The 13,701-nt window shown below is 46.7% G+C and overlaps 1 protein-coding gene across 1 annotated transcript in view; it reads left to right on the top strand.

Annotated features, from left to right (window-relative positions):
• SCGN (secretagogin, EF-hand calcium binding protein) overlaps positions 1-13,478 on the top strand; it is a gene marked incomplete at both ends in the record, with an annotated part of 34,410 nt that extends 20,932 nt beyond the window's left edge. Inside the window, 5 exons of the mRNA XM_080806466.1 lie at positions 703-758; positions 5,821-5,866; positions 6,119-6,178; positions 7,696-7,764; positions 13,350-13,478. Coding sequence (XP_080662592.1) covers positions 703-758; positions 5,821-5,866; positions 6,119-6,178; positions 7,696-7,764; positions 13,350-13,478 — 360 coding nt within the window. The remainder of the gene's footprint in view (positions 1-702; positions 759-5,820; positions 5,867-6,118; positions 6,179-7,695; positions 7,765-13,349) is intronic.
• Positions 13,479-13,701: the final 223 nt, after the last annotated feature.

Raw genomic sequence — 13,701 nt, forward strand, 5'->3', positions numbered from 1 at the left:
TTTTGGGTGAAGTGGGTGTTGGGGAAAGAGTGGTTTTTGCATGTCTCAGCTGCAGCACACCTATGTGCAGGGCTCCACAGATGTCTGTCAGCCTTAGGTCGCAGCAGCAAGGGAAAGAGGCAACACAGAATCAGACATGCTAAGTGTCTCCCTGTGATGCATCTTCTTTGCAGCCTATGGCTCAGGGGTCCACCCCCGCCCTCTGTTCTGGCATCACCTCATCCCATCACAGCCAGACACATGGAAATTCCACAGGCTCTCAACCCAGCACCCAAACCCTTGGGTGCTCAGAGTGTCTTGCGGGGGGGGGGGGGGGTGGGGCGTGGGGCTGAGCCACAGCAAGTCCTTCCTCAGCTGCTGCCCTCCTCCCTCAGGAATCTCCTTTCCAGCAGACTGAGCTCACACACCCATCCAATGGAGCCTCCTGTTTCTGCCTGTCCCTCTCTTCCTTCCTACAATCCTTGTAGCCTAGAGACATAGGCTTTCCCCTCTGCCCCATCCTCCTCAACGACTTTGGCCTTCAATGGAAAAGTGCTATTTCTTCTGTGCTCTGTTAGGGAGCATTCTGTGACACGAGCCAGCCTCAGGCAGTTTAGACAACTGTGGAATCAGAAGGGCAAAACAGCAAAGTCCTTCAGTAAATTTCAGAGTGAAATCCTGCTACAAGTACTTCTTACAATCATGTCCTCTTCTGCATTCCAGATGAAGATCTTTGACAAAAATAAGGATGGCCGGTTGGATCTGAATGACTTGGCAAGGTGAGTAGCCTGGGAACAGTGTCACAGACTTAGACACCGTCATGGGGGTTCCATGATGCACACACTTCTCTTTGAAAGGCAGAGGTCAGGTCTTGCCTGGAACCCTGAAGAATGGGCTCATCTGGCCAAATAAATAGCAGTTGTTTCCAGTCTTCTGGGGGTGACAGATCCCTTTGTAAAGATAATAAAAGTCCCCCCACCAAAGGCACAATACACAAAGTTTTCATAAAATTTTATAGGTGGTTCATGGGCCAGCTCTGCCTTCAAAGGCCGGATGTTCCTGGTCTCACATAAGGACCCCATGAAAACATGTCTGGAATCCCATTCACTGCTCTAGGAAAGTGGAGTGGTAAGTTCAGGACAGAGGACAACTGAACCAGATTCCAGCTGTGCCGTCTGGTTTTTTGGTGTTGGCATAGCCTCCTTGGGCACCAGCCAGAGTGTAGGAGAGGGGTGACAGCAGAAGTAGCCCAGTACCTGCAAAAGTGCAGTCTATAAGGTCAGTGTTGTGACACAATGGGCAGGTCAGCATGTCATCTCAAGGCTAGCTGACCCCGAGACGACCTGTGGTGGTCCACAGAAAGTGAAAAAAATCACTGGATCCAGAATACATGGGTATAACCAGATGGAGCAGTTATGATCCCAGGTGCCTGAGGATGGGGCGGATGGAGTCACAGCACAGACAGTGACAGAGGGTGGCAGTTACAGGCTGCAGGGCACAAGCAGGTGTGGCTGGGAGACGGGGAGTCCATGGACCGGGGGTGATATTCAGTGATAGAACATGTTGGCAATGTCTTAAGCAGATATTAACTTGGCAATGGTTAATTTGGCAATGTCATAAGCGGATATTAACTTGAGTTCAAAATCACAAAGCCCATACCAGCTACCCCCTCTCTTGACAGCAACATCTGCGAGTTCTTGCAGGGGATCTATGAATGGGGACACACCAGGAAGAACCTCTCCTTAGTGGTGACCAGGACACTGACCCCAACACTTTACCGGGTCTTCTATTCTAAGCCTCAAACTCCATGGCTCCTTCTCCAGGACGTTCATCCCAAATTTGGCCACTTTGCTGGGGAAGAGGCACAGAGACACCAGCCAGACCAGAGGGGGATAACAGTGTTTCTCCCAAAGATTGAGGACGGAGGGATCTCCACCTTGTAGCCTTGGAGATTTGTCCCTGGGTCCCACTCACTTCTCATTCTTTTGGCCAACTGAAGCAAAGGTTCCTCTCAAATAGAGGTCAGTCTAGCTAATCTGCGAGCTGTGTAAACACCAGTCCTAATAGGAATACCCAAAAGCCTAAAAGATTCACTCAAAACATGGCATCTGGGTGAACACAAGAGCATCTGATTGCATTGCTCCCCTCACCAAAAGCACGCACCACCTGAGTGACTCAAGGCACTTCTCAGAGGGAGTAAGTCGAGGAGCCTCGAGCGCCCTCTGGAGGCTGGAGTGTGCCACTACCGGAAGCTGCTCTCTACCCTGTCATCAGTGATGCTTTTACTTCTGAAATGAAATCCACAGATAAGATACTCTACCTGTGCACATAATGCTAAAACAGTTAGTATAGTGCACAAACCAGAATACATAAAGGGGAAATAAAGGAAAACAATTAATAATAAAATAAGGTGTATTTCAGTGTCTAGGTGGGTGGACAGACCCACAGGGAAGACATACCCAAGGGGGGGCTGCTTACATCTTGGTGCAGAATTACCACGAATATGTCAGTTCAGATGTTGATTGATACAAAAATGGCCTTGCATCCCCCACTGGGGTCCTACGATACAGGCCCTCATCTCTTGAAAAGCTTCTCTGCCGGTGGAGTGTTGTATATAGAGAAGGATTCAAAGAGCAGTTGTGGACTGCAGGAAGAATTGACTTCATAAGGAACAGAGATGCAAAGTAACGAGAGTTACTACATTCTTTTGAAACCAATATGATACGGAATTTGACAGTGACAATGGGGTAGGCAGAATAAAGGTGTCCATGTCCAAATTCCCGGAACCACTGAACATTTTTTGCTACGTGGCAAGGATCCATGAAGGTTGCAGAGAGCAACGAAGTCACTCACTGACAGACATTCCAGAGATTAGACTGGATTATCCAGGTCAGCCCAAGGGTAATAACAAGGGTCCTTTAAATGGGGAAGAAGGAAGCAGAGGGTCGGGTTTTGAAGGTTTTGAGGTGGAGAAAGGGGCCATGAGCCCGAGAATGCAGGCAGCTTCTAGAAGCTGGAAAAGACAAGGAAAGTGATTCTCCCTTGGAGCCTCCTGAAGGAGGCAGAGCTGTGGACACCTCGAATTTAGCCTGATGAAATCAGCCTCCGACTCTGATTTCCAGTATTGTAAGATGCTGATTTGCGCTGTTGAAGCCACCGCGTTGGGCTCATTTGTCATAGCAATAGGGAAATAAGTGAATGACTTAAGGGTCTTAAAACATTTATACACAGACTCTCTTCTCTCTGTTCCCACCTCTAGACTGGAGCCTTCTCACTCCACATGCGAACTCCCCTCAGGTACATGTCCTCTCACTGGCGACATACTTTAGGCTGCTTGGTGCCAACCAAGAGATAAGGACAGGATTCCTCACAGAGTTCCAGGAGAGTCTACCCTTTACTTGGCTCAGATTCTCTTTACCCTGGGCATCCAGAAGAGCAAAATGTTCCAAAATCATTGTGTGATATTTTTCTGCCTTTCTCTATATTGTGAATGCATGATTATGAATGCACCATAAATCCAACATTTTAGTCTTTGGAAACTGACTGCAGTCTCGTAAATACAATTGTAATTAAGCAGAAAGTACGGAAATACTTTTGTTTTCCAAAACAAAAGTATTTTTGTTTTATTATTTTCCCCATATTTTTAAAAATTGAGTGTCATTTATGTCTTACAGCATTTACTCTTATAAAGTGTACAATTCGGTATACTTTAGTCTATTCATGAGGCTGTGCAACCGTCACTACTGCCCATTTCTAGAACATTTTTATTGTGCCAGAAAAATGCTCCATCCCCAGCAGGGATTACTCTCTCCTTCCCTTGCCTACAAACCCCTGATAACCACTAATCTATTTTCTGTTTCCATGGATCTGTTTTTCTAGGTATTTCACGTATATGAATTCATATAATACATAACCTTTCATGTCTGGCTGAAGTTCTTTATTTCTTCATGTGGACTAAAGCAACTGTCTCATGTTCTTTTCATTTTAGCTCTAAGAATCCCTTTAGTATTTCTCACGGATCACATGTATTGTTGTTGATAACTGTTGTCTTTTTGCTTAATGACCTTTTGGAACTCATCCTATAAAATCTTGATCTTTGTTATATGTGGACACTGAAATCTCTGCTTGGTTGCTGAACGGTTAGTTAATGACTGGGCAGAGATTTCTTGTCTGTCTCCCAATGTTTGTGTGGGGTCCCGTGTAAGGGTTGGGCCCGTCTTTCATTTGCAACCAGGAAGTTTACAATTCTGCTTAGCCTTAACTTCCTGCTTGTACAGAGCCGCTGGTGAGACCTTAGGGCCTCCCAAGGTCTTTTCTGTGCACACACACAGTCCTGGGCATGGATGTAGTCTTACGCATGTCTACGGCTTTCTAGATTCTCAGAAATATGTTGGAGCTTATATAAGCCCCAGTGGACACCTCATTCCCCCAGATTTTCCTTTTAAGCTTTTTACTTAGCCTGCTGTTTACCCAAACTCTTTTCATTTCTTTAAAGATGTTATTTATTTGACAGAGAGACAGAGCATGGGTGGGGGGGGGTGGGGGGCAGAGGGAGAGGGAGAAGCAGACTCACCACTGAGCAGGGAGCCAGAGGCGAGACTTGATCCCAGGACCCTGAGATCATGACCTAATCCGAAGTCAGACACTTCACCGACAGAGCCACCCAGGTACCCATTTGCCCAAAATCTTATTTTCCATTGTCACCAGTGATCTTAAATAACTGCTTTTCATTGTTTTTGACAAATGCTCCCAGGTAAAATGCTTTCCCACTAGCTGACTTCAAAATCAGGTCATATAAGTGCACCCTGCAAGTGGGGTCATTCAGAGAACGTCAGGAAAGTCAAATAATGGCAGTTCTCTGGCAGTTAGGTTTTGAAAGGGCTCCAGCTCTGTTCTGCTCACCACAGAGCAGAGCTAGAATACTCATTTTCCCGGGGGGCTATAGGCTCTTCATTTTCAAAGACACAATGGAGCTGAGGAGAGTAGAAGGATGAAGCAAGTTAAAATGCCACCACGTCCACTGTTCTTACCAAGATTAAGTCATGTTTTTGGAAATAAACACTCCCCGGATTCCTGAAAGACTTGAATTTCTAGAATTCTGAAGAAGTTATTTTGACTTTTTTTTTTTTTGACAGTTTTCTCATTGCTGTTATGGAGGAGAGAGTTTTCATAAGCCTTTCCTCTGCCATTTTCCACCAAAACAACTTTTTTTTAAAAAATTTTTTTAAAAGACAGAGATCACAAGTAGGCAGAGAGGCAGGCAGAGAGAGGAGGAAGCAGGCTCCATGCTGAGCAGAGAGCCCGATGTGGGGCTCGATCCCAGAACCCCAGAATCATGACCTGAACTGAAGGCAGAGGCTTTAACCCACTGAGCCACCCAGGCGCCCCCAGAACAACTTTTTAAAAAAGATTTTATTTATTTATTTGACAGACAGAGATCACAGGTAGGCAGAGAGGCAGGCAGAGAGAGAGAGAGAGAGGAGGAAGCAGGCTCCCTGCTGAGCAGAGAACCCGATGGGGCGTTAGATCCCAGGACCCTGGGATCATGACCTGAGCCGAAGGCAGATACTTAACCGACTGAACCACCCAGGCGCCCCCACCAAGATGACTTTTTAAAAGTTTCTCTGTGGTAACTGCTAATCCCTATGAAAAGTCTCTCCCAATTAGTTTTTAATTTGTTCTTATAATATAGAAATTCCTATTTTTCAAGCGCTCACCCTATTCTGTAGAATGTTCTGGAAATTGCCTGCCCTTTCCTCATGCAAGAGTTACAGATCCGCTTGCCTCTGAGAGCTGACAGATCATCACATAAATTACCTTCTTTTCTTCTTTTCCATTTAGAATTTTGGCTCTTCAGGAAAACTTCCTTCTCCAATTTAAAATGGATGTAAGTAGTGACATTCCTCTAAGTGGGCTTGTGTCATTCCTGTCTCTCCATAAATTCGAGAGGGAGGGAAGAAAGGAAGGCATCTGTTTGTCTTGCTGTAATTTATCTGGAGACCGACAAGGTTTAACTGTTAGAATCAAGGGATTAAGGGTCATTGGCTCAAAGTTTGTAAAAGTCGTTTATGACCCTGGGAGAACGGTACAGCTGAAGGGTCCCAATGCTGGACTCACATCCTGTTTTCTCTACGCACAGGCTTGTTCCACTGAAGAAAGAAAGAGGGACTTTGAGAAAATCTTCGCCCACTATGATGTTGTAAGTGTGTCCTTTTGGGTTGTGCTGACTACTTTTAGGGAGCAAGCTAGTTTAGTCCCTATATGGGGTCATCCTACCCACAGACCCTAAACTGATATGATGCACCGCAATCCTACATGTCCGCTGCTATGTCTTACCCTCAGCTTCTCCATGTAAACCAAAAACTACATTAAAATGGACAAAGGAATATTCATGGTTGAGAAGAGAATAAAATCACATTTTGTTTTTTGTTTTTTGTTTTTTTTGTTTTTGGCTCCAAACTGGGAGAACCTTTCTCCTTCTTGATCTCCATCTAGAAAAGTATGCTTGAAAACAAAAGCAAACGAAATCAAGTTAAAGACTGCTTCCAACCCAAAGAAACAGAGGCAAAGTGAGCTCTGGTCAGCATAAAAACCACTTCTTTTATAGGATTGATTATGTGGTTCTTCTTCAGACAGGAGAAAAGAATAATTCTAAAGCCCGAAGTATGGCAAGGAGGTTGCATTTCTTGAGGACAAGGTAGGGTAATGCAAGAAGGAAGAAAAATGAGAAAGTTAGGAAGAGTCAGAAGAGATGCCATCCTGAAACTCACCAGACTGGGCATGCGAGTGTGTCGTACTCTGAGCAGAAACGAGCATCAGCCTGGGAGACGCGGCTCGGCAAAGTGATTACATGTCTAGCCTCTGTGCCCCATCACCTGCGCATGAATCACGCCTCGTGAGCCACGGGACTTTGGGCAGGTTCCTTAGCCTCCCTGGGCCTCATTTCCTTTACCTATGAAGTTAGGGTGACGAGGCTAGTAATAATAATACCTACCCCATGGGATTGGGGTGAGAATTCAGTGATTTCATGTTTGTAAAGCTCTTAGAAGGGGCCTGGCAGGTAGTGTTTGGTAAATACACTACTTTAAAAAAAATAGATTTTTAAAAATGATATGTTAAAGGTTCAGGGTGAAGAAAACTCAAAAAGATGGATGGATGCATCGTCATGACTGGAACTTTAGAGACAAAACTGAAATATTTTAATATGTATTGCATTTTATAGACATTCTTATAAAATGAGTAGGAAAAAGTAAGCTTTTTGTGTATGGACCAAATAATAATTCTAATATACTCAGTCAATATAGTCACTCCCTATTTAAAATTTTAATAATCATGAGGTTCTTGCTAAATCATAAAGCACAATAAAAAAAGCATCAGCCTCTATCCTTCCAAGGACCGACATGATGTGCAAATAGCACTTGTCTGCCTGAAGCACGACCCTTGGGAAGCAAATGAAGTCGGTACGTATCACGTTGATGCGATTTGCAGGAGCCAAGGAACTCCCATTTGCTTACATGGGGGTCGCTGTGTACAATTAATTATTTTCACGTCCGTGGAACGTTCACATCCCGCACAGAGAACCTAACTGGAATGTACCATTTCCGAAGCTCTTTGCAACCACAAAAGAATACTGATTTGCACAATTCACCTAATTTGCTCTTTAGCTTTCTGACGTAAGCAAATGGTGTCTGACGGAGTGGTTCTTGTCTCTTTCAGAGTAGAACAGGAGCTCTGGAAGGCCCGGAAGTGGACGGCTTTGTCAAGGACATGATGGAGCTGGTCCAGGTGATTTGAGGGGGCGTAGAGGTTATGCTCCTCATGGGTCGGGGATGCCGTTGTGACTGATGCCACTGTTTACTTCTGAGCACCGGGGGGGCTGACGATTAATGCCAGAGACCAAATCTTAGGGACACAGTCCGTTTAACAACCTTTGAGCTTCTGTGAGAACTGACATGTCTCCCTTTCTCTCTTAAGACCATTTGTAGTTTCGTGAAGCCCCCATAGCGGCTTCTTGTTTCTACCATATAAAAGCCCTCTCTTCTACTGGAGGGGGAAAGTTCTGTTTTATTTTTTTTTTGGTTACAGAAAGGCCTTTCTACTCCTGGACTTGGTTACTAGAATACTTAAAACTTTTAATTTAATTTCATGAAATAAATCCCATATTTGGTATTGCCCCCCCCCCCCCCCCCCCCGCCATCAGGGGCTGCTTTAAGGCCTAGCCTAAAATCTAGGCTACTTGTGTGTCAGGACACGTTGCTGCAATTCAAAGTGACAGGATTTAGTTATAATCCACATCACAAAGCTGTTTTAGGTGGTGTGGACTTTAAAACAAGCAATCTCCTTGGAGATCCTGGTGCACTCTAGTAACTGGCTGTGGGATTTGGTTAAGCAGACACTTTGCAACTCTTCCTTTCCTCTGGGACTGTCTAGCCGCTGAATTTAGCACATTCAAATCCTTAGAGATTTTTTGAGGTTTACACAGGACATGATGATTTCGTCCTGGTTGGCCCAGATGGCAACAAATTAGAGTAGCAATTGTTAACTGGTTCTGGAATCCCAGACCTGTTTGAAAACCTAATTAAAACTGTGGAGTCTGGGGGGCACCTGGGTGGCTCTGTCGGTGAAGCATCCACTCCTGATTTTGGCTCCGGTCAAGATCTTGGGGTTGTGAGATCAAGCCCCCTGTTGCGCTCTGCACTGGGCATGACGCCTGCTCGTGATTCTCTCTCCCTCTCACCCTGCCCTGCTTGCTCGCGTCCTCGCTCGCTCTCTTTCTCTAACAACAAGCACAAAACTATGGAGTTTTGCAGCAGAAAACTACACCCCCGCCCCCGCCAATTCACCAACGTTTGTATAAATCTGCAGCAAGCTCACATCATGTGATTGAGCAGGCATGAATGAGGGTTTTCTTCTCATCCATCAGAGGGCAGGACCTCTGATCAGGATGACACTGGTGTTTCCTCTGCCTCCTCACCTGCCTTGTTCCCCTCCCAGCTGGTCCCCCACCTCTTCTTTGTTCCCTTCCCGGGTGCTCCAGTCTGCGACTCCCTGGGCATTTGCGCAACCACGGAACAGTGGACGGTCTGAGTGTGATAGTGCCTTTCGCACTGATTGCCAAAGATAAGTCCCACTGTATTTACTATCTATTTAATGCCAGAATGATTTCTGTAATGGAAACTGAGCAATTATCTATGGGACATTAAAATCGCACGGCAGTAGGCTTGGCCAAATTGCAGTTTTAATTTGCCTTTGATAGAGAGCATGGGATGGCGGGGGCGGGTGGTGGTGGGGGGACCTGCCTCTCAGAGCAGCTTCGTGGAGTCCGGGCCGCTGACTGCTCAAGTCTGCAGCCGGGGGGCTGCACAGCACTCCAGATCCTTTCAGCTGTCACTGAGCTTGGCAATGGCTTCCCAAGTTGCTGGGAGATGCTGAAGGTCTGAAAACCTAAACCAGCCAGAGAGCAGAGAAGACGTTTTCCCAGAGAAAATGAAAGAGCAGGGGAAATTTCTAGGCCACCCAAAAACATGCGGTTTGCCTCACTCTTTGATAGATTCGTATCACCTCCACGGGAAGCCAGAGGACCCCCATCACTCTTGTTCTTGCCCCCCTTATTTGGGTGGGCCTTCTGGCGTGACAAAAAGGTATCTCTCAATGTAAGTACCAGCCAGGCGAAGAGAGCTGGTTTCCAAGGACTGAGTGAGGCCAGGGTCAGTAGTAGAAAAGCAGGTGATGAGGGCTGGTTTGTTGAGCTAAAAAGTATTACAAAGCAGTTAATTATTAATGCTCTCCTCCGAAGCCAGATCACTGAGGTGCAAACCTCTGTCGGAGCTTTCCCAGTCTTTGGGGTTGCTTAAAAAACTATTCACCATACGATTTGAAGGATGTTGTCAAGGAAATCTTTTGAGTAAATCTGACATTTCTCAGGTTCATAAACTAGAGTCCTCTCCTGCGACTTTTTAATTTTCATTTCATTAGAAAGGATCATGGGACAAGTGGACAAACCAATATCTGGAATTTTTTTTAAAAAAGATTTTACTTATTTATTTATTTGAGAGAGAGCACATGAGCATGGAGAGGGGCAGAGGGAGAGGGGGAAGCGGCTTCCCACCGAGCAGGGAGCCCGACGTGGAGCTCGATCCCAGGACCCTGGGATCATGACCTGAGCCGAAGGCAGGCGCTTAACCGACTGAGCCACCAAGGCGCCCCTGATAATTACTTTTAAAGCAATTATCCCCCATCCCATGCTTTTAAAGCAAATTCCAGGGGCACCTGGGTGGTTCAGTCGGTTAAGTCCCTGCCTTCGGCTCAGGTCATGATCCCAGGGTCCTCAGATCGAGCCCCATGTCGGGCTCCCTGCTCGGTGGGAAGCCACTTCCCCCTCTCCGACTCCCCCTGCTTGTGTTCCCTTTCTCGCTGTGTCTCTCTCTGTCAAATAAATAAATCTTAAAAAAATAAAAAATAAGGAAAAATAAAAGCAATTATCAGAGCGTGTCATGAGGTCAGCAGGGAGGTGGCTCAGTTTCTCAGGGGAGAGTCCTGGTCAGGATCCCTGACGTTTGCAATAATGATCCTGAAATAAATGGACTTTATGGCCTTTCTTTCCTGTACAACTATGTATGATACATATGTTGAATCTGTATTAACAAAATTATCTGGTTATCAGAACATCCCTTTCCCTGATCTCTGGAATATGGCCCCCAAGGCTGTCCTCTGTCAGTATGATGAGATCAGACATAATAATTTCTGCACAAGATTTATAAAGAGTCCATAGGCCCCTTGGCACAGCACAAAAATCAACATGAGAATCTACAGCTCAAAGAAGAAAGCAGAAAGGCAAGACAGTTGAGACACCCAGCATCCCCTCACCAAGGGTAGAAGTGTGGGTGGCAATGTGGGAAGCCAGACAGATGGGGTGCCAGAGATACCCAGGGTATCTGCCTGGAGGGGATGAGAGCTCCAGTCTCCCAGTTCCCAGTCTCCCAGAGTTCCAGAACTCTCCCAGAGTTCCAGTCTCTCCAGGCTCCCCCAAATTCATTCTTTTTCCTGCTAGACTCCCCTTCTGCTTTTCTCTGTTGGCAAGGATATGATTAGCAACAGGGGACAATACTTAACCTAAAGGATCGAATCCAACGTATGTTGGAGCTGCTACCCCTTAGCAGGTGTTTCTTTTCGTTTTTTTAATTATAAAAATGATACATACATCGTAGAGAAACTTGAAAGCAGAGAAAAGACAAGACAGAAGAGTACTCTCTAACCTCAAGTAGACCTTCCCATAACGGACTTGTTTCTGGCTATATTCTGCATAAAGTATATTCCGCTCCACTGACAAGCATTTCCCAGTCACCGTCATGGTGTTGGTGTCTGTATAAGATTTTACCTGTGGTTAGATATCCCTTACATCCCTTACAGTCCTCTTTTGCTAGTAATTTTTTAAAAATTATTAATTTTTTTGGAAAAACAATTTTAAGTAATGTCTGCATCCAGTGTGGGACTCCTCTTTTGCTGGTAATTGAAATTGTTTACCAGGTTTGTGACTCCAAGTAACACTTAGTGAGTGTTTTTGTACGTGAGTGTGTCTGGGTTTTAGGCCTGATCCCAGGAGTGGAATCGAGGGATGTGCACACTTTCACGTTACACACACTCACACACTCACAACATAATTCCTTTTACTGGAAACAAATTAGAAAAAAGAAAAAAAAAGAGGCTTAGAATAGCTTAAATGAGGGAAATTCACTGGCAAATTAATTTGTGCTACTGATACCGCAAGTCTTTCCTAAGCATGGCAATTTGCTAAGAGGACCCTGGGGTAGAGAGCCGCTAACTGGGCAAAGGCTGCGTCAGGAGTGGTTGAAGAGTTGATAACCAAAGGGCCCCACTTTGCAACCGTACAAGAAATGGGCTCCCAGTATGGAGCCATGGAGTGTTCCTTGCTGCTTTCAGGACTCCTAAGCCATTTCCTGAACCACTGCTATACCTGCCAGTCACTGATGCACGAGGAAGTATCCTGGGTGAGCCCCAGTGAGGAGGACATAGTGACTGCATGTGACATCTCAGTCTTTTGGTCCAATCACTGACGGACCCTCCATTGGGGAGTGTTCTCGGCCCCAGATTCACGTCCGGATGTCCCCTGGAATCCTGCCCCACGTCGGGGGTTACCGTCGCTCTGCCATCTGGCTCCCAGTTCGTGCCGCTCTCTGTCCTGCATTCTTCCCTCCGTGGAAACCCGGGACCAGGGATAGACTTGGTGTCACTCATCTATCCTGGAGGACAGTGCTAATCAGCTTGTCTTAATTGGGCCGTCTTGTTGAAGAATGAAAGTTTGTGTTTCTTTCTCAAGGTGTTTGGAGATTTCCTTGACAGCGAGGCAACCCTGGGGTGGGCTGGGTGATGGGGAGAGCGTCCCTGCCTCCTCTGCTTGCCAGTGAGACCCGCCCAGTAATCAGGGGGCTTGGGATCTGATGGGCCGGCTCTCCCCTCTCCACTGACGTGGGCTTTTTCTCTCAGACCCCGAGCCTTCACACCACTGGTCAGGTTGCTGCCTCTCCAGCAGGACGGTGTGAACCGGGGGGAATGAGTTCGTACTTCATTGGAGGCGGAAGACTCAGGATCAGAAATGCTGTTGCAATTTCCTAGCTTGGCAGGACCGTTCAGCTCTGAGCATCCGTGTCCTAACCTGTAAGCCTGGGTTACCCCAAGGTTATCGTGAGCATTAAACGAAATAGCCTGTGGAGAACTACTCAGTCCGCACACTGCTCACTTTTGCGGGCCTTTTGAGTTTGAAATTATTTTCCCCAGTGATGCGTATCATAGTTCCTTCTCAGACCCTAAAATATCCCATGGGATCAATCTGGCGGTCTGCAGCTCAGGGACATACTATTCTGGTTTGATTTTCATTCATTATAACCTTTTATAAAATTAGAGGCACATGGGACACCTGGGTGGCTCAGTCGGTTAAGCATCTGCCTTCAGCTCAGGTCAGGATCCCAGAGTTCTGGGATCGAGTCCCGCGTTGGGCTCCTTGCTCAGTGGGGAATCTGCTTCTCCCTCTCCCTCTGCTCATGCTCTCTCTCATATAAATAAAACATTTTTTAAAAAATTAAAAAAAATAAAAAAAAACTAGAGGCACAAAAACCTCCCACAGGGAGAGACTAGAACGGGTCTTCTCTCACCCATGTCCCAATCCCCTGCTCCGAGGCACAGTATCTTCATCACGATGAGGAGATGGACTCGGGGCAGGCCTGTCTCCACGGAGCCCCCTCGGCAGCCAGGGGCTCTGCTAAGTGTACTGAGTGTGGGGCTGGGGTGGTGTGGAAGCCTGGGGCCCCCTCTGGCTGGCCCCCTGACGTGTCTGTTCTCTTTGCTGTCCTCAGCCCAGCATCAGCGGGGTGGACCTTGATAAGTTCCGGGAGATTCTTTTGCGCCACTGCGATGTGAACAAGGATGGAAAAATTCAGAAGTCCGAGCTGGCTTTGTGTCTCGGGCTGAAAATCAACCCCTAACCCCCAGAACGCTTTGCCTTTTGCTCTTAGGGTGTCTCTGTGCTCCTGCTGCTAAACCTCTGTCTGTGCTTTGCTGTGGGGACGCGTGGGCAGACTTTCTGACGAACCGCGTGGTATTCTTGGGCAGGGCCGAGGGCCTTCCTGCTGAGGGCGTGGAGTTCTCCCGCCTGGCTGAAAGCCCCCCCGTGTAGTACCCCCACGTTATCCACTCCCCACCCCCCGC

The sequence above is a fragment of the Martes martes genome, assembly GCF_963455335.1.
Source record: "Martes martes genome assembly, chromosome: 6".
Taxonomy (NCBI): domain Eukaryota; kingdom Metazoa; phylum Chordata; class Mammalia; order Carnivora; family Mustelidae; genus Martes; species Martes martes.